Below are 21829 nucleotides of genomic sequence, written 5' to 3'. Positions count from 1 at the left end.
GTAATGTAGATCTCTGTAATTTGGTAGCTCTACGATCAATTTACTTTTCAAAATCTGGTAATGTATTTTTGGGACAACTTGTCAATTTGATGTTTCTAGGATTGATTTCCAGAGATTTAAATCAGGTTTGTTCAGTGAAAATTATGTTATGCAAATATAGATGAATCTTTGGATTATAATTTTGGAACATCGTGACGATGTCTATGTGAAAACAACCTTTTAATGTTAACTTTTGATGTAGTAAGGAAAATAAAACATTATTCACTTGTTTCGATTTAGAGTAAAAGTAAAAATAATAAAGAATAAAGTAGGAGTAACATAATTTTAATAAATGAAAATGAGATTATTTTCTTAATTTCTTTTAATTTGGAAGGAAACATTCTTTATTTAGTTATCTTCTCAAAGAAATGGTAAAAAGAATTATATTCTCATCTTTATTATATTTTTCAGTCTTTCTAAGTAAACAAAGGTAAAATAAGATAAAAAGTTTTGAAATGTGATAATGGGAATTGAATGGGACATGTATGGTTGAATAAATTAATAGAGAATGGAGGATGTACTCAAAATAGGATCTGGAAATTAGTGGAGTGGTCCATCACTTGTAAAACATGAACAGTGTAACATAACTATCACAATTTTCTCATAGCAGTTAATAATTTTTTTTTAATAAAAATTGCTTATAAAGTGTTAAAAATTACTTTAATTGATAATTATATTTAAATTTAACCGACTATAAATTTATAGTAAAATAATATTGTTATTTATCATGTACCAGGTTCTTATTCTAACAGAAGGAACAATGTAATAATATTCTATTCACAATCCGTGATCTCGGTGGCACGAGATGTTGACTTAGATTTAAAATAAAAGATTGTGAAATATGATATTTTTATTTTGAATTATGTAATTTCATGACTGATTAAAGTGGAATCCTGAACATTGTTAGTAAGGGTATGTTCAAAAAAAATCTCCGTTCTAAAATTATAAACGAAATATAACTTTTTTATAAGTTAATATTAATTTGTATATAAAATTTAAAAAATTAAATAAATTATAGAAGAGATTTTCTGAAAAAAATAATTACAAAGTAGAATTCATAAGTTATATAAATTAAAATAATTCATGAGTTCTTTTAAATTAAAAAAAAAATACATGACTTAAAAGTAATAATATTAATATATTTAGAGACTAAAACGTATAAAGTTATTGAGTTGATGAACTTTGACTCGACAAGTAACTTCAGTGATTTATTTGCATTTTTTTTCTCACTTCAGAAATGAGTTTCTTTTCTAATTTCTTAATATATTTTTTTACACATAATACAGAATAAACACAATTTTTTTACTATATAATATTTGTAGGAACTAATTGAAAGAAATAAGAGAAGACAAAAGATGGTATCAACAGATTGAACGTAATTGCACAAAATTACAAAATAGATCTTATTCATTTTGATTCACTCAATCATATATATAATAATTACAATTACTGGAAGCTATAAATTAGGAATACTAACAGTAACAAAACCGAAAATTGACCATTAATGCAATATAACGGTATGAATTAATAATAATAAAATCTGAATTAATAACCGACAATATTAGAGATCCATATTAATTAAATTTCATTATATAATTGTTATATTTAAAGTCTATTTTTTAATATGATATAAAAATGTTTAAAAAATATTTTAATAAAAATTTATTGAACTTATTAGGTACCAATTACCATATTACTATCAAACTGTCCTTAAATATAAATAGGTACAAAAGATTGAATTGGAAATGTCAAATTGAAGACTCAAATCTTAATCTTAATTGTTGAGGTTTATAGAAATTTATTTCCTTCAAAAGAGTTTAAATGGTTTTCTAACCATAAAATAACTTTTCTAAAAACGCAAATAATTGGATTTGTGTAATTTATTTTAGTTGACCTTTTGTTTTTGGGATACTCGTATAGATGTGAATACAAGGTGGTGATTAAGTGTTTTTTTTTTTCCATTTCCTTTTTTTAATTTGCACGTCCATGGCACTTCGATTCTTGGAGTGTTACTTGTGGATTTGTGGATTGGAAGATAAGTTGTTATATTGGTGGAGAATAAGAGATAGTACAAATTTCCAAATCCTTATTTTGTACTCTATTTTTTATTGCCATTTGACTTATTTAATTATATTCTTTTCTTTCACTTTCATTAGGTATTGATGGGAATATTATTTGTATTTTAAGATTTTGCTTCCTTCATCAATGCCATTAATTTATTCTATCGATAAATGAATAGAGTAAGCAAACAAAAAGTATATACTTCAGCAAAATTATTGTATAAATTAACTTTGGACTTCATTATTTTTTTATTTAAGGGGCTAAGATTTAAAAATAAAAATGAGCTCACTTGTTTGTGTAAGAAATATATGCAAGTAACTTTGACTTCGATGTCTTAACTATAAAAAATATAGATATTTTTTTTTAATTATATTAATTGCTAATTATTTTTATACTCTTAATTTATTATGAAATTTATTCAGGAGACACAAATTACTCATCATATAAGTTGGTGTGATTTCTTTAAATTAAATTTTAGTGAAAATTTTGAATTTCAAATACTTTTGACAGTTTAATACTTACCGTGAAGGAAATTATTTAAATTATGAATAGGATTATTTAAATTCAACTATTTTTCGTATGTAGGGTTGGAGTTGCGAATAAAGTTTGAGATAAACATAACTGTATGGATATAAATGAGTTAAGATTTAGGTCTGATTTGTCAATTAGTGATTCAAATTCATTTATAAATTAAAAAAATAAACTTCTGACTCTTTTTATTTATTTAAATGAATTGAGTCCAAGCTTTACATTAATGAATCATGAGTTACTCAGTTATTAAGATATTAGTACACATATTTCATATTTTAAGTTTTATTAACTACTATTGACTTACCTTTATGTAAAATATTAGTTTCCTTTTTTAATATATGAATTATTTTTCTGAGAACAAGTTGATGCATATTTTTTTATAAGTAGATTAGTATTAAAATAATGTTTAGATGTTATATTAGTAAAGTTGAAAAATAATTTAAGAAAAAAATCATAAAAAATTAATTAAACTCTAAATGAGCTAAACCAAACAAGATAAAAATTTAATATTTTTGAATGACTCAAACTCGACATTTTAATTAAGCTCAATTAAATAAGTAGTTCAGAATTTCAATATCTATTTATTAATTTTAGAAATTTTACTCTATTTAAATTTATTTATTTTTATATTTTTTTTTTAAAGTTTATGAAGCTACTTATCTTCCTGATCTCAAAAAAAATTCACCAATAAGAAAGGGACACCATCATTGACTTTGGGATAACATCTTTGACCTTTTTCCAATTAAAATTTGATTTTGAGTAAAACTTATTCTTTACTTCAATTTTGTTGTACCTTTTCTTTCTAATTCTATCTATGTATATTATATATAGGGTTTCACATATTCGATTAGTTGGGAAAGTTGTGGTATGAGTTGGCCTAGTTTGCTATTAGTGTTTTGGTTGTTTAGGTGAAATTTTCCTTAGATTTTGGAGACTCTAAATTCAACATTCTTTGTCTAGTAAAATTGAAATGTCTTTTGGGCTTCTTGAGACACACAAGTTATATTGTTTCTTTAGTTGATTTTAGATTCTTGAACCATGAAAGTATTTGTTATAGTGGTGTGAATTGTTAAGTCTTATTGGGTGCACTATAATCCTGTTTGAATTTAAGTAATACATTAACTTTTGATGAAAAAATGGTTTAATTAGGGGTTGTAAACATTTTAGGAGGAATAAAATGAATTGGTTTGAATTTTTTATTTTATTATATAATATGTTGATTTTTGTTGTTTTAACATTTATCGCTTGAGTATTGGAATGTTTTTAAAATGATGTAGGTTCAAATGGTAACATTTGTTACAAGTACATATATAATATTATTGTTAAAGTGTATCGTTGTTCAAACAATAAATTTTTTTTGTTCAAGTCATGTCTTAAAAATTGAATAAGAGAGATGTTACATCAATTCTATTTTCTTATGAACTTTAATCGCTCAAGCAACGTGATATTGCAATAATAACACTTAGGCAATGTGTTGTAGTGGATTCTAAAACTTAGTAATTTATTGTACTAAATTAAGTTACTCAAACATTAGTATAACACTTAAGTGATAGAGAGTTAGTGTTGATTATCTCTCAAGATATTCAACAGTTTGTCACTAAAGGAAGAAAGCGATTGTGAATTCTCTCTCCTTCCTTGAAATGTCAGTGAAGCAAGAAGAGACAATATCAATTTCCTCTCTCTCCTTGAAATATCACTCAAGTATTGAGATGATGTTTAGATAATAAGTTGTATCGCTCAAACAATAACTTCTTTGCTAAGTTATGTATATTGTTACTTAAGAAAACACTTATAGCTCTAACAACATTCATATATTGATTTTAGAATTTAGTTTGTTTAAAACTAAATTAATTGTTGTTTTAGTTGAATATTGATTGTTTTTGTTGCTCAAATACATGATGTACCTTGATTGAGAATGTGGTTTGATATCACAAAGTGTGACCGGTGAATATAGTATTTGATAAAGAGATTTTGATTTTATAGAATTTTGTAGAAGGTTGGGACGAGGTGTTTGTTTGTTTCTGAGCTTGTTTATTGGTCTGTATTTTTTGTTCTAATTTTTGTCATAATAGGAACTTAGTGACAAGTATATGGGAAGATGTTGTCCGGTTTTGTGCACTCTTATACAAGAGTTGCATCACTTCTTAACGTGATTTCTAATTATTTATTTTTTATTGTTAAAAAAAATAGTATTTCATTAATGATATGTTTAGATGAAACTTGTTGTAATGTTTGCAAGTAAAATAACACATAGTAATTTTAATATTATGAATATATATATTTATAGGTAGAAATCAGAAATGTATTATTAAAGTATTGACGTGTAATGTAAGTATTAAGTTAAGAGATTTGATGAGATAGAAAAATATATAATATTATAAAAATTCTAGGTATTTTTAAAATTAAGTTAAGAGTGAAAAGTGATCGTTATAATTATTCAACATTATATGAGATTTATATTATTAAAGAATAAATTATCAAATTAAGTAATTATTATAACAAGTATTAATCATCAAATTTAAAATTAGTAACAGTATTTTAGAAACATTTAATTATTATAAATTTATTTTTAGTAAAATGTATAATTATAAATATATTAACTTTAAATATTATATGTGAAATTGAATAGTTATGATTCTACACTAATCCTATTTGACATAGGAAATGACAAATATATGTCAAATATACAGAAATAGATATTAGAGGGAGCATATAAAATAAAAGCAAGTGATAAATATATTTTATATATTTTTAATTTTTTTATATCTATTTTATATCACTTAAAAGAAAATTAATTTTATTTTTAAATTATAAGAAAATATTAAATAAAAATTAATTTTAAAAACTAAAAATAATTAATAATTATATCAACAAAATTATATATTATTTTAAAAAAATATTAATATTTATAAAGTCGCTTTTATTATTAATAAATAGTTTTAAAATTAATATTTAATTAATTATCAAATTTAGTTAATACTTAAAACTTTCATAACTATTTATATACCATTTAAAAATTATTTATTAATAATAAAAATTATAGTAAATATAAATAATTTTATAATATATAAAATAATATTTAATTATTAATTATTAATTATTAATTATATTTTATTTTTAAAATTAATTTTTATTTAATAATTTTATTGTAATTACAAATTCAATAATATAACTCATAATTAATTAAATTGATATTTTTTTAATAATATCTACATTCAATTTACTGGATTTACCTGATTCCACCTATCCTATTTTGCAACAAAATTATACAACCTAAACCAAAATAAAATATTTTTTGATTGATTTAAATAACTAGTTAATATATATATATATATATATATATATATATATATATATATATATTCAATACCAACTTTTTTATTGAATATTATTTTTTTATCGATCTATTTTTAAAGAACATTTAAAAAAAATTAAAACAGCATAAATACCATCCATATAATAATAATGTTCATTAACATTATAGAAACGGTGTTTACAATCAATAAAAATATTAGTGATATTTCCTTATATATATTATATTACAAATATACATAAAAAAGTATAATCTTGAAATAAAATTCTACTATCAGAAACAATATACCCATTAATGGATTGATTTTTGCTACAAATACCTTAAAAATATACTAAAAAGAGATCTGTCGTATCAAAGCAGATAAAATCTCATATTATTCATTCATTAGTTAAGGGATATGAATGACGTTGACACTGATATTTATATGTAAATTTGACTAAACAAAATCCAGAAAAAGAAAAGAAGTGATAATTGATGAATGGCTGATGCATAATAATTAAAACGTAATGCCCCAGTCATTAATTTTTGACATTAACATCTGCATAACAGAATATTCTGTCATGAATATGAATGGTGAAACAACGCAAATAGACGACGTAGTAGCAGCAATGACATGGCAGATTAAATTACTTTAAATTATGCAGATTGAAATTCCACAAATCTCGTAAAACTGCAAGAACTATCTTCTTCTCCTTTATTTCTGATCAGTAGTTGTCGCCACTCATGTCAAAACCAAAACACATATAAACGAAATCCAAGAATTCTTAGACCAAACAACCAACGGTTTCACAAAAAAAACCTAAAATTCTCTCAACTAATCTCTACAGACATGAAAACTGAGAATCACCATGCCAGCAGAAGACTTTCACCTTCGTTACAACCTAAGATGCTCAAAACGGCAAAACCCGCCGCCTACTTTATCCTCCTTCTGCTAACCTACTTCTTAGGTTACTTTTCCTATCACCCTTCTTCCTCTTCAGTACCACTCTCACCTTCATCACCACCACCACCGCAATTACCAGAACCTGTTACTGGTTTCCCTATTAACACCACCGAGCTGAACCCTTTCCGAATCACAACTCGCTGCGCCGATCCAATTCTGCCTGAGACCATCCGCCGGACTCTCGTTGACCGCCTCTTCAACGGCACCTCGCCGTTTGAGAACTTCCCGCCGCCGCACGCGGCGGAGAAACTGCGGAGGACGAAGAGGGTGAAAGGCTGGGGCTCCACCGGTGCCGTGTTCGAAAACCTTATCCGCCGCGTGCGGCCGCGGACCGTCGTTGAAGTGGGCACGTTCCTGGGTGCGTCGGCGATTCACATGGCCGAGTTGACTCGCCAACTCGGTCTCCAAACTCAGATCTTCTGCGTGGACGACTTTCGCGGCTGGGCTGGGTTCAAAGAGCGCTTCACGAACATTCCGATGGAAAACGGTGACGTTTGGCTCTTTTACCAGTTCCTTCAGAACGTGGTCACTTTTAACCAAACCGGGTCAGTTTTACCTGTTCCGTTTTCAAGCGGGTCGACCCTGATGTTGTTTTGCGAGTGGGGTGTGTACGCGGATTTAGTTGAAATCGATGCGGGTCACGATTTTTTATCCGCTTGGGCTGATATTAACCGGGGATTTCGGATCCTCCGACCCGGTGGAGTTATTTTCGGACACGATTATTTCACTGCTGCAGATAATAGAGGAGTTCGTAGAGCCGTTGATCTGTTTGCCAAAGTTCAGAATCTGAAGGTATATGTTGACGGTCAACATTGGGTCATTTATTCTTCATAATGTTTAAAATTTTCAATGTGGAGTAAATAGTTATAACTTATATCCAAGTGAGGTAAAAAAATAACTGTTGATTCGATTATTGGGGTATATAAATTATAGTGAAGGTTCAATTTTATTCAGTATCATTTTTTTTTTCTTCACACGCTTTTGAATTTGTTGATCATAATACGTGAGATGCTCTTCATGGATAGTTAAGAATTGAGATTAAGGTCGTTGACTTTATTATAATTTTCATATTGATTTATAATTCAATAATAAAATAATAATAAAAAATTGCTGGGTGAAAACATCAAGTATTTTCTTCCAATAATGGAAATACACTTATAGTAAGATTTTATTTATTACAATTCAAAAAAATTCTCTTTCTCTCACAGGCCATCGAAAATACCGATGTTTGTAAGTATTTGTTTCAAGTTCAACAATGTATTTAACAAGATATGTCACTATAACTAGACTACTCATATGACATTAGCCCGTTTGTGTTTATTATTACATATAATATAAATATAAGTGCTTATTTAGTAAAACAAGTATATTATTGTTTTTTAAAATTTTATTTAATACATTTTATTTTAAAATAAACCGTTGCAACTTATTTTATAAACATATATTATTTGCTTATTAAATAAGAGATTTTTTTTTTGAGGTTGTTAATTTAAAAAATATTTATTTTAAATTTAAAGATATTGTCTCATTATTATTTGAAGAGTTTTTTTTTGTCTTTGTAAGTATGGCTCTATTTGGTATATTGGTTTAAATTGATAGAAATTTCAATCTATCAACATACACTTAATAGCTAATCAATAATCAATATTTAAGATTATTACCTACTTATTTCGTTTAACGTTAGTCACATGTAAAATGATTTCAAAATCATGATTAAGAATGTTTAGGTCTCTTTGGACCTAGGTTAAACGATTCATTTATATGCCTTAAGATAAAAGGTAATGACTCTTTGATAACTAAAATAATATTACTTTTCTAAATTGACTTGAACATCGAAGTATACTTGTAGAATTTAAATAGGTCTATTAGACCTTGTAAGAATATTTTGGCATTCACTATGGAATCGAAAAAGTCAAACGGTAACCACACGCAATATGACCAGCCATGATAAACACGCACATGAATATCATAATCACTCCACCCAATTGGAGTTTATGATAGAACTCGGGAGGGAGCTGTGCCCAAAGAATGCTTGAATGAGGCAGAAGATGAAGGATGACAAGACATCCACTATATAAGTTGAGTAGGAACATCGAGACCCACCAAATCCAACTTGCACACAATATCAAAGATACAAGAAGCTGATAGCTCCCAGAAGATATACTCCAAACTGCTTCCTTGCACCTTCATCGTTGACACCTCGTCCCGCCAACATCCCTTTGCAAAAGGCATAATGGAGACCTTGCTCCCAAATAACTGGAAGAGTCTCACGCTGGACAAGTATCATGGCACGAATAACCAATTAACATGTTGATGTATATGTCATACAAGTCAAATTGTATACTTCAGAAGATGCAATACTTTGTTGAGTATTTCCGACTTTCTTTAAAGGAGTTATCTTAAGTTGGTTCACTCGCCTACCCCCACACTCCATTGATTCCTTTGATAAGCTAGTCACCAAGTTTGAAACATATTTTTTCACAAGCCGACCACACCATCTGATCTCGATTATGCTAGTCAATATTAAGCAGGAACGAACAAAATCGTTGTGTACCTTCATGGAGCAATTCAGGCAGGTCGCTCTTCACATCCAAAACCTTAGTCTTGAGGTAAATGCATCACATGGTCACTAATCTCCGACTAGCACCATTCTCAAATATCCTATGCAAAAAATCAACGATGAATTTGGATGAACTTCGTCAGAAAGCCACAAAGTTCATGCAACTAGAGGAACGAAAAGAGTTCTGCAACAAGGTGAGAACCTCATAAGTGTCAGATTTCAGTAATATTTCATATTAAAATACAGACACTTATGGATATTAATTGATAAAATAAACATAAAATATCCCTTAATTTATAAATTTATATCTTTTTACATATTTTGTATTTTAATTTGAATAAGAACGATTTATTCCCAAATTTGTATTAATTTCAGGATTCTATGAAAGAATAAAGATGATTGGGCAAAATGAGAATATACAAAGCTAAAAAGGGAAAGCTGGAATGCCCCAACACTCATCAAAGCTCGCCCAAACTCGCCTAAGCAAGACGCCCCAAAGGATCTTGCCCATACGAGATTACTCTAGTGACGTTGGGCCTTTTTTGTGCAACTTGCCCAAGCGAGCTCAATAATGACCAAGCGAGAAGTCACTTAGCCCAAGTCCAATTAGGTTAAATATGAGGCTTGAGGCACAACCCTAGACAAGCAGTGATTGGGAGGAAAACACCATTGAGTGAATTGTAATCCAATTAGGAGAATAGAAGGTGGTGTTAGAAAGCCTAGAGAAGAAACATCTTGGATCTTTTTTTCTTGCTGTCCATGTTTGTAACAACCAACATGTGTGGTTAATTCAACCCTTTGGGATTGAGAGTAATCTATTCAAACTCATATGTATTGAGGTGATATCTAAACATAATATTCTGTTATTGATTGATTGATGATTGGTACTATCATTTTGTTAGTAATGCTTGTTCGCCATGATGTTGAAATTTAGATTTGATTGGAAAGTACTTATAAGTTTATAACCTAAATGATAATGCTTAACATATTTGAATGCTAGGAATAGATTTAAAATGTTAATTTCTATCGATGTCTGATCTTACTCATAAGAATTTTTTTATAAATATGCGATAAATCAATATTTAGGAGACATCTTAATAATTTTATATGTGAAGAATCGATATAAGTGATTTTTATACGAGCACCAACATCAATCAAATGACACAATATTGTCATGCTAATCAAAATACAAAAGTGTTAGAAAGATAAACCTCAATCCCTATTTTTCCAATTGAAGCAACAAACTCTTTGATTTGTTTTCTTATTAATCATTGCACCCATAACAAATTCCAACAAACTTTATTATTCGATTTTCTATTTAGTGAATGTTTTACTTGATTATTCAATTGTTCTTTGTGAATTCCAACAAATTATTACTTTTGACAACACGGTGCATTTGCCGTAAAAAAGTCATCAAAACCTTAGATGAACGGGCCAACAGTTGGATAGAAAATAAAGAGAAGTGCAAATTGCCTTTACCCTATCGTTTCTCAAAGTGCACACCTCTAAAAACCTTCCAAGGATGCCATCACCACGTACAACCAGCAAATTGTTGGCTTTTCGTGAATGCGTGGACACACGAGGTTACATGAATTAGTATACCAAATTCAGAAAGGGTAACTGAAGTAATAGAACAATTAAGGTAGATGCATTATATTTATGTGAATACCTCGTACAACGTCCTTCTCTATGAACAAACTTAAAGCTATTGAGTCAGTACCCTACTTCGAGATTAAGTAACACGACGGGTACACGTCAATAAAAAAATAGCCTATGAGTGCTAATGTTGCGAGCCTAATGATGATAACGAAATTTCTCAACCGAGTGAATTGGATCCTCGATGCAAGGATGATGCCGAGATGGAAATGAAAAAAGGAACGAATATTCAACGTACGTATACATTCCATAATTTATACATATTCATAACGTGTACGTATAAATATCACCGTAATTTATATATCATTATTTTATTTAACGTAAACATCGTATCATCGTAATTTATTTAAGACATATGTAATTAATACATCGCAGTATTTTAATATATATGGTATAAATTTAATAAAAATATAAAAGTGTTTTATTTCATATTATTTTAATGTTTATATAACAATATCAAATAAAATATTTTTTTTTCTATTTTAAAAGAACTTACATTCACTTATATAGCTTTATTAGTTTATAAGATAAATAAGTATGAGCATCTTTAAGAATAACAATAGTATCCTCATCATTTTTTCAAAACCAGTGGATTTCAATAAATTTTGAAATAAAAATAAGAAAAATAAAATAAAATAACAATATTTGATAAAAACAAAAAATATAATTAAATATAAAATTTATTCTCTTTCTTAATTCAATTTTTCTCTATCACAACTTTTAAAATATTTTATATAGTTGAAACTTGAAAATTATTTAAAAGTCATATGTAAGAAGCACATGTTTCGAAAAGATTGAGTCCATTCTGCCCAGGAGTTTTGCTTATAGTCTCTATTTATTTTATACACGCACCAACTCTTAATTTCTTATATATATATATAAAAAAAAAATATTTTAAACAAAATAATTCTTTAAAAAAACTATATCAGTACTAAATCTTTAATAAGAATGCTTAATTATTTTGAAAATTAAAATTATTACTAACTAATACTTTAACTTTTCATATCCCCTCTTTAATATCCCACTCCCAGCACTTCACTATTTGCAACATGTTTGAAAAACTTGGGCCCATTTTGCTGTCCATGAGTTTTGCTGTAGACAGTCCCTATTTATTTTATACACCTACCAGCTTTTAATTTTTTTTTAAATATTACACACACACACACACACATATATATAATAAATATTTAAAAAATAATAGTTTCTTAAAAGGAGTATTATTGCTAAATTTTTAACGAGAATGCTTAATTATTTTGAAAATTCTAAAATTATTACTAATTAATAATTTAACTTTTCAGATCCCCCTCTCTTTGATATTCCCACTCCCATTGCAACATGTTTTCAAAAACTTGGGCCAATTCTGCTGCCCATGGGTTTTGCTCCATGAAGTCCCTATTTATTTTATACACCCACCAGCTTTTAAAATTAAATATTTTAAAAAAAAAAAATTTAAAAAAAAAACTATACCAATACTAAATTTTTAATGAGAGTGCTTGATTATTTTGAAAATTCTAACATTATTACTAATTAATGCTTAATTATTTTATACAACCACAAGCTTGGGCCCATTCTGCGTCATGTTTTGACAAGTTTTGTCAAGCTAAAAACAATCAACTGGGTCATGATATTTCCTATCTGCACCACCCTAGATATACTACAAAATCTGTATTGATAAGCAAAACAACTGAATGTATTTTATTTACTTATGGATTGGTAGTATTTTTTTTAGTAATATTTAACTTTACTATGTATTCGTTCTCTTCTTGGAAATCAATGGTGAAAACATTTTTATAGTTACATGATTACATGATGGACGGTTAGAAAATAAGAAGAATATGTAATTGTATTTGTCCTGCTTCATTTTCTCATCTTCGTAACTCCAGATAGCGAGTGTGTAGAGATCACGAAAGCTTCCAAGATATGACATGCAATTTCCATTCAAACTTGTTCACCCAGATTCCACCCACAGCAGATACAAACTTAGTCATGCCTTACATTGCTCCTACTTCATTCACATTAATGTAGGGGTGCAGGAAGAAACACCCTCTACATTGGGCACGTAACTTCTTCTTACTAAAATACTTTTGGAATATTCTTCCTGCACCTCCATACCTTCCCCCTATCTTCATATTCTTTTTCTATTTCAACTATACTCTTCTAAGTATGGTGGAGAATGTATCTTTTTCTTCATTTTCAAGTGATGGTGGTTGTTTGTGGTGGCTGAAGCTGAACGCTGGTGGTTGATGTAAGTTTTGTAGTGTTTTTATTGGTGGTGGTTGTGTTTTTGTACGTTTATTTTTTTTTTGTCTTCATTTTTTTGGAAGACACAAAACCCAGAAAAAAAAACCAGCGAGGTGCAAAAAAGAGTACAAAACTAAAAAAAGATCTTCGCACTAGGACATCAAATACAATGAATATTCTCGTCAAACCTCTGACACACGCTCAAATGATGGAACTAGTTTCTCAAATATTGTGGTTGGAGAAGAATGAAAGTGTTGTGGCTGAAAGAGAGGTATGAGGGTGTGAGATTCAACTAAGGTTATTTACAAATGTAAAATTATGATTTACTTAGGATTATTTAATTTTTAAAAAAAGATTAATTAACATAAATGTGCAGAGGAAAGTATGGAGGTGGAGGGAGAATTTGCTATCCATCTGGGTTTTTTAATATTAAAAAATTATAAATAAATAATACAATTTGGAAAAAAAATCTGAAATATTAAAAATATGTAAGGAGAAAAAATGATATTGCTAATACAATTAGTCTTATTTTTAATGCCACTGCTAAATAAGGTCATTTCTATTTTTTAGACTAGCTGTGAGGTTGACAAAAGAAAAAAAAAACTAGTTTTTCAAGAAAATTAAGATTGTTATGAAAATAATGATATTATATCTAGGAATATTGTGAAAGCTCAGACTTTGGGAATAATTATTAGCCATGAAAAATATTTTGAAACTTTTAGATGAAATGAATGAAGAAACGGACCTACTATGGAAATATAAATGTAAAAGGAAGAAAAAAAGTTGTCCTTTTTTTCTTTACGACACCAATTATCGTTTGACTATAACATGTGTTATTCACATTCCATTCTAATCATCACTGAATATCGGTATGTTGACCTAATTGCCTACAACCTCATCACATTTACATTATACGTGAACCACTTTTTAGATAATTCAAAATATAACTCAGTATTTTCCGATGAATGGAATATATTTATCATGACGAAAATAACCATTAAACTAAGTTGACCGATTTCTTTATATCAAGATAATGTCGTTGGAGATTCTACGTAAATTAAAGATAAAGGATATTTCATAATATATAAATGTCGTTGGAGATCCTACGTAAATTAAAGATGAAGAATATTTCATAATATATAAGTATGTAAAAATCTCACGTTAGTTTTAAAATGTTAAGTTAGACTTAAAGTCCATTTCTTAATATGATATAAGAGTCATGTAGAGTTTATCCTAACGAGATTTATTGATTTTATCATACCATCCACTATTGGACTTCTATCAGACCACCCATTATATAGTTTCACGTACGAGTTGGAGAGTCTCGACGTGAGGGGTGTTAGAGATCATCCTACACCGACTAAATATAAGGTTATTTCATAGTATACAAGTGAGTGCAAATTTCACCTTATAAATCAGTTTTATAAGGTTGACTTAGGTTTAAAGTCCACTTTTTACCAAATTTAATAAAAAATTATTAAAATCAACTAAAAGAATTGTAAGATTCAGAATATAATAAGATTATAATTTATTTTATAAATGCATCATGTCAACATGGTGAAAACCAATTGAATAAGTCTTGTTTATAAATAGGTTCAAATGAACTTTTTATACAGCTAAAATGGAAAAGGTCGATTATGTTACCATTTTTTTATGTCTAACTTGTAAACATTTAGTTAAGATAAAATCTAAGTTCAAGTTTTCTAAATTGTCTAGATGTGTTAGATTATTTAACAGTTTGAGATAGTTTATCAATTTGTCATTATTTATTGATCTCATATAATCTAGTGATTTGCCATCGTCTAATGAGTATCAAAATCGTGATGCGATAACCTTCTTCTATGAGGAATTGAAGATTAAATCTTTGATCATTTGTCTTTTTTTTGGAACTTCCCAGTAACTACTTGCGTCTCATGTTTATTGTAGATGAATCACTGTACACATGGTTAGTTCTTATAAGAAACATCCTTAGTTAGAAGTTGTAAGACAGTTTTATTTTGTATATAGGAACTTGAACTTGACAATTATTTGTTTAATGTGAGAATTGATAATTCACTATGAAACATGAGATAAACTTATTGTTGTAATCCCAGATATTATTCGTAGTGAGTTTTTGTTCGTGGATATAGATTAAATTTTCAATCAAACCACATTAAATTGTTTTGTGTGCGATTCTTAATATTTTGTTCTATCTGATTTTAATTTTTTTTTTCTGAAATTGATTTTTTTTTTCTCAAATTTTATGTTATGTTTGAGGATTTTACTGATCCGATAATTTTGTTTGTGCTTTACCTAACTCTTTCTATTATTCAAGTTCTTCTCATATTCTTGGCAGCAATTTACAATTTAAATTTATTTATCCTTTGTTCTTATCTTATTTTGTGTTCTTCACTTGTAGTTCATTTAGAATCTACTCTTTTAATTTGAAAATACCATCACTATTAGGAGCATCTGTGTTTACTCTTTTTGAAATTAACTTTTATTTAAAACAAATATCTTATATAATTTTCTCTCAATTTTTTATGTTTGCCTTCTTTTCTTTAAGTTATTCAAAATTTTATAATATGATTATACTTACTTTATTTCTCTTTAACATTTTAAGACATTGGGTTTCCACAAACATTAATTCTAAAAGAAATATTTTTCATACAAAGTTCATGCCATCTATTCCCTACAAAATACTCGTTAAATAGAAACTAAATTTAAAGACAAAAAATAATTAATCTCTATATTAATAAATAATTTTTAAATTAATATATAATTAGTTATCAATTTAACTATCAATTAATTATATTTTAAAGTTGATAACTAAAATTATAAAGTAAGGAAGGTTCCTTCAAACATTAATATGTTAAATGATAATCTATTTTATGTTAGATATTTTTATACGTTTTCAGTGTTATAGTGATTTTCTTGTAATGTTATTTAATTGTATTTTTATATTTTTAATTAAATTTAAACTCTTTATTACTTTTATAAAAACATCATTTTCCATAAAAATAATAATCAGTATAGCAATTGACTAGTGTACTATTAAAGGATATATATTTTTTCAAAATAAATATTAAGTATATAAATAAAAACAATACAATAAGTTATAATATTCAAAAGATACTTTACAAGTCAATTTTAATAGAATAAGCTCATTTACTATATACCTTATCTTGATCAAATACATTTACAATTTATTGAAATAAATTAAATACTACCAAATACACTCTTATAGGTTATAAATTTATTGTTTCAGTAGGAAAAACGTTATTGGTTTATTCTTATTATTTATCGGCAATGTTACATATTCCCTTCCATCAATACGAACCATTATTTTAATCATCACACGATTTATTTATTTATTTAAAAAAATAAATTAAAAGGTTTAAAACCAATTAGGAAACCTGAAAGTATAATCTTATAAAAAAATATAATATGTCTTTGCCATGTTATTTCATAATTTTGTGGTACTTTATTAAAGGCTTTTAATATAATAATCTGTTAATAAGAAAATTGATTTTCATTCATCAATTTTCCTTCCACTTCAAACCAGTTTATCACTATTTTTTCTATCAATCACACAACTTCAATTTTTGCACCCAGCAACTTTTTTTATCATCTCAAAAGCAATTCACAATTACATGAGAAACTGCATGATTCCTTAAATAATATCTGCATAATTAAGTTCAATTTTTTAACTAGATAATATAATAAAATTTTATTATCTAAGTTTTTTGTTCCAGTTTTGCAATCCCATTATTTTTCTAAACCATTATTTTATTTTAAAAGTGTAGATACGTTTATTCATCAAATAACAACTTGCAGAAGCATTTTGTTGACCTTATGTTGCCTGCAAAGTATGTTAATTATCACGGACTAATAATTGAAGAACCCACCTCGTGTACTGATTTTTTTGTTCTATTTTTCTATATTATATATATATATTAATAAAATAGTTTTTTTTTCTTCTGTTGGTGGTATTTTGTGTGGTTGAATGAAGTGTAGTGATGAGAGTGGACCAGGGTTGAACAGGTTTATGGAGTGTTGGGTATCACCAGAAATGTATTTGTCTGTTATGATCTATGAACTGTGTGTTGAATAATGTCTACTCTCACCAGCTTCATTTCAACCATAGGTGTCAAACTTTCTTCAATCATATGTTAGAGTGTATCAAACATGGTCTAAAGAAAATTGTCCCCCAACACTCACCTCTGTCTGGGACACAGATGAAAAAGGAACAACAAACAAACCATTTTACAAAATGCTACTCTAGGCATTATTTCTTATTTTTTTTAGTTAATAAATCGATTATATAAAAAAAAAAAATTTCTCACATATTTCTATCATATTAAATATTTTTTTTTTATGTTTTTACTATAACTAATGGGACCTAAAATATGTTTATAGTTTTAATTGTATTTAAAATTTTGTTAATTTTATCTCAATCCAAATAACTAATTAAATATTTTGGTATTCAATATTTTTTTTATATAAATGCCATCAATGTTAATAAGATGAAAGGTTATATGTTTTTATGAAAATCATTAACTCATTTCCAATTTTTTAAATTAAATTATTTCACTTATTTATTTTGTTTTTATTTAATTGTCAGTATTAAATCAAATTTATACATATTTTTATACTTAGTGAATATTACTATCCGGATTTTAAATAATTTTTCATTTTGAGTTCATATACTTTTTGAATCAGTACATTTGTTGTAAAAGAATCATCAAGTTTTTGACGTCCTAGATAACAATTTTGTTTAAAATTTGAAAGTATAATTTGCCAAATATTGTAAATATTTTAAAACTTTTTATTTTATTTTATCTTATTTTATTTTTATTTTTTTTACTAAAAACTCTTTATTTATTATAAAATAAGTAAGTAATTTTTATTCATTTTTCACAATTTTTTTTAAACTCCTAATATACTTGAGCTATTGGTGTATTTGGATTAGGGAATGAATGTGTGAGGAGTTGAGGGAGTAGATGTGTGAGGATGTGACAAGAAAGTGTGAAGAAAATGAGGTTGTTTGGATTGGGATATGTTAGATTGGATGTGTAAGGAAAGTTTACGGGAGTTTGTGAGTAATTGAATGGTTGTGAGGAAATTTTGATTTTTTTTTAAGTGTAAAATGTAAGTTTACAAATTATCTTTGTCTTTAAAAATATTTTAATAATGAAATATGAAATATTTTTGTGTAAATTTGAGTTAATTAAAATTTTATAAATTATTTCCAATACCGATGAATAATTATTATTTTTTTTTAAAAATGAGTTTTTTATCATTCTTTGAACATGAAATTTTTTCATAAATATAATAAGTTTGTAAATAATGTGACGAGTGTGATTGGAATTTTAATTTTTTAACTAATAAAATATTAAGATTACAAATTTATTCTTATATTTTAAAAAAAATATTTAATTAATTTATATATTTATTTAAAATTAAATAATAATAATAATATAAATATTAAAATAATAATAATATTTTAAAAAACAATTTATAGAAATTATATACATAATTAATTATATATTATTCATAATCGATTATATATTTTATTATAATTGTATTTAAAAAAATTATTTTTATTATAAATATACTTAATATTTTTGTTTTGTAATATGATTTTATCTTAATTTTTTTATTATTTGTTTTCTTGTCTCGTTTATTTTTCCTTTGTCTTTTGCATGTCAAAACAAAATCTAAGGTAAATTGGGAAAATCATTAATGTTGACGTGTCTTTCCATATAAGAGAAACATGATTTTCATTGTTCATGTGGATATCCTTCCTCATACTTTTGTGCACATCACTTGATCCAAATAGTGAATGTCACTGTACTTCCTCTCTTGTAAACTGTACATCCATAAAATCAAACAAGCTCTTAGAATTTTTTTTTTTTTATATTTGGTATAATCCTTCGTACTTTTTTTTAAAATTTTATATTATTTTTCATATGATAACACTTATTCTCTAACATAAGTTTTATAAAAATTAAATTAAATTTAGACCACTTAATTATAAATATTAGTAAAGATCGAGAATTACACCTCACTTAAAAGTTAAAAGTTAATTTACTCAATGTAATTATAAATAAGTCAAGATTGAAAACTACATATCAGTAAAAAAATAAACGTTAGGTGAATTTTTTAAAAAAATTCATGTATTTTAATGTTTTTTATTCATGATAGTGAATTTTGTTTTGTGGACGTTCGGAGGAGTTTATTTTAGAGATTTTAAAGAGTTGAATTTTAAACTTTACCCATACACACATTCCAATTTTGTTTTATAAATTATTTTTGTTAATAAAAAATATTCATAATAAAATCTAATTTTACCAGTTAATTATCAGTATTTCAATATATATATATATATATATATATATATATATTAATGTGAGATTGGTAACTATCTAATATTAAAATACAATAAAGAAGCAAACAATTTTATTTGTGTGGGAAGAATTTGATTAGTGCTATAATAAGATAATGATATGTTAAATTACAGTGACGAAGCTATTATGGTCACTAACCAGTAGGTCCAATATTATTATTATTATTATTATTATTATTATTATTATTATTATTATTATTATTATATATATATGTATAGAATTTCATCACTGTACACTCATGATCGTTTTCATTAAACGTCGACGTCCCATGAATTTGTGTACAAGTTGCAGATTCCTTACGCAAGTGAATACGTTATCTCTTTTGTCATAACAAATATTAGTCCACTTTAATTTCAAAGGCAATGAAAAAAAACATGTTATATCTTTTGTCATAACATATATTAGTCCACTTTAATTTCAAGGACAATGAAAAAAAAAACATGTTATAGAAGTTTCTGACTTTTTCTTAAAGTCATTTTAGTGTCTTTTCTTACAGCGCCATCATCAATCTTAATACAGTTATAAACACGTGCGTCTTGTGCACTTAATTGAAAAAATCTAAATTTTGACTAAAATAACATATTTTTTCTAATACACTTTGTTAAATATATATATTAATCTAAATAACATATAGTCTTAAATAAGTATTAAATATCACAATTTATTTTAATAGTTCAGGATTCAGTTTTATTCCGAATTTGATTTTATGTTTTTATTTAAAAATAAAAGGAAGAAAATTGATAATTTTGAGCTTTTAAAAGAAAATTATTTCAAAATACTTCTTTGGAATTTTTAAAAAATATTTTAAAAACAATTATACAGAATATAATAATGTGAAAAAATAATTATTTTAAGAGATGATTATTTAGAAAAATAAGTAGATAAGAAAATTTTGTTAATAAAATTAACATTAATGAATTTTGAAATAATTTATTTTTAAAATTTTGGTTTAACATCATCTCTCTAAAAAAGTCGATTTTTCTTTTCTTTGTCTTCTTTATAAGATTCTAATATCTTCATTCATCATATCAATGATCGAAGTTCACCATTGGACTCTTGATAGTGAACTCTACAAGATTTATCAATCAAAATTTCAGATAAAGTTCACTATGACTCCTTTCCCTTTGAGTTAGTTTTCATCTAGTTAGGTTTGCCTTTAGTTTAAGCTTGCATGTGATGCTTTTATCTTCAAAATTGTTCTTTGTTAGCTCAGGGTCCTAGTGATATAGTTTGATCTTTTATTAAGATTTTATGGTGTAGGTTTAGCTACCCTTAAACAATTATAGGATTTGGAGCTCTTAGTGAGCCTTTTCTCAATTTCAGGTGAGAAAATAGTTTTAATTTTAAATAGAACCCTAGGTTAGAAGATCTGGATGTGAGGGTGACATGGTAACCAATTCCATATTTTGTTTGCAGGATTGATTGTTTATGAGCAATGTAGGGTATTGTTTGAAATATAATGTGAATATGTTGATTTTGATATGGATGATTTATGGTAGATGTTTTTGTTTGAATCAGAAAATTTGGTTGATTTGTATAGTTGATATAGTGTAAATTACTCTTGAAGTGAATGAGTTGTTGAAATTGTTTTTGTATAACTGTGAATGATGGAATTAGGTAGAATTATGCAGATTTTTTTGCATATCTCACTCAGGCGAGACCTAAGATGAAATTCTGGGTCTTGGGTCCAATCTCGCTCAAGTAGGAGAATTTTTGCTTGAGCGAGATCAATTCTCTTCCAAGCGAGATGATTTTTGCTCAAGCTAAAGTCTGTAAAAAAAAACTTAAAAAATTAGTTTTACTTTTGAAAGCCTAGTTTATTATTGTTTATTTTTTTAGTGAAAATTCTAAAATTTATTTAAAAATATGGTTAAAGGAACTTAGTTATGTGTTTAAGTGAATTTTTAGATATATTTGGAGTGTTTAGAAAGTTTATAATATAGTGTGATTGAATGGTGTATTGATGTGTTAAATGAAGTATGCAATGATGTGAAAGTGTGATCAAAACATAATATTTTTAGGAAATAAAATACCGTGTTGAGATTGTTATTAAGGTGTATTGATTTGTTAGGTCCCGTTCATGAGACGATCCTGAC

At 26.6% G+C, this 21829-nt stretch overlaps 1 protein-coding gene across 1 annotated transcript; it reads left to right on the top strand.

Moving 5' to 3' along the window:
• The first annotated feature begins 6521 nt into the window (after nt 1-6521).
• On the top strand, nt 6522-7840 carry LOC137819141 (uncharacterized). The gene has a single exon (XM_068622905.1). The coding sequence runs from the start codon at nt 6774-6776 to the stop codon at nt 7719-7721; it is 948 nt and encodes a 315-aa protein (XP_068479006.1). The 5' UTR covers nt 6522-6773; the 3' UTR covers nt 7722-7840.
• Nucleotides 7841-21829: the final 13989 nt, after the last annotated feature.

This window comes from Phaseolus vulgaris, chromosome 10 (genome assembly GCF_000499845.2).
Source record: "Phaseolus vulgaris cultivar G19833 chromosome 10, P. vulgaris v2.0, whole genome shotgun sequence".
NCBI lineage: Eukaryota > Viridiplantae > Streptophyta > Magnoliopsida > Fabales > Fabaceae > Phaseolus > Phaseolus vulgaris.
This window is presented reverse-complemented; position numbering and strand designations above follow the sequence as displayed.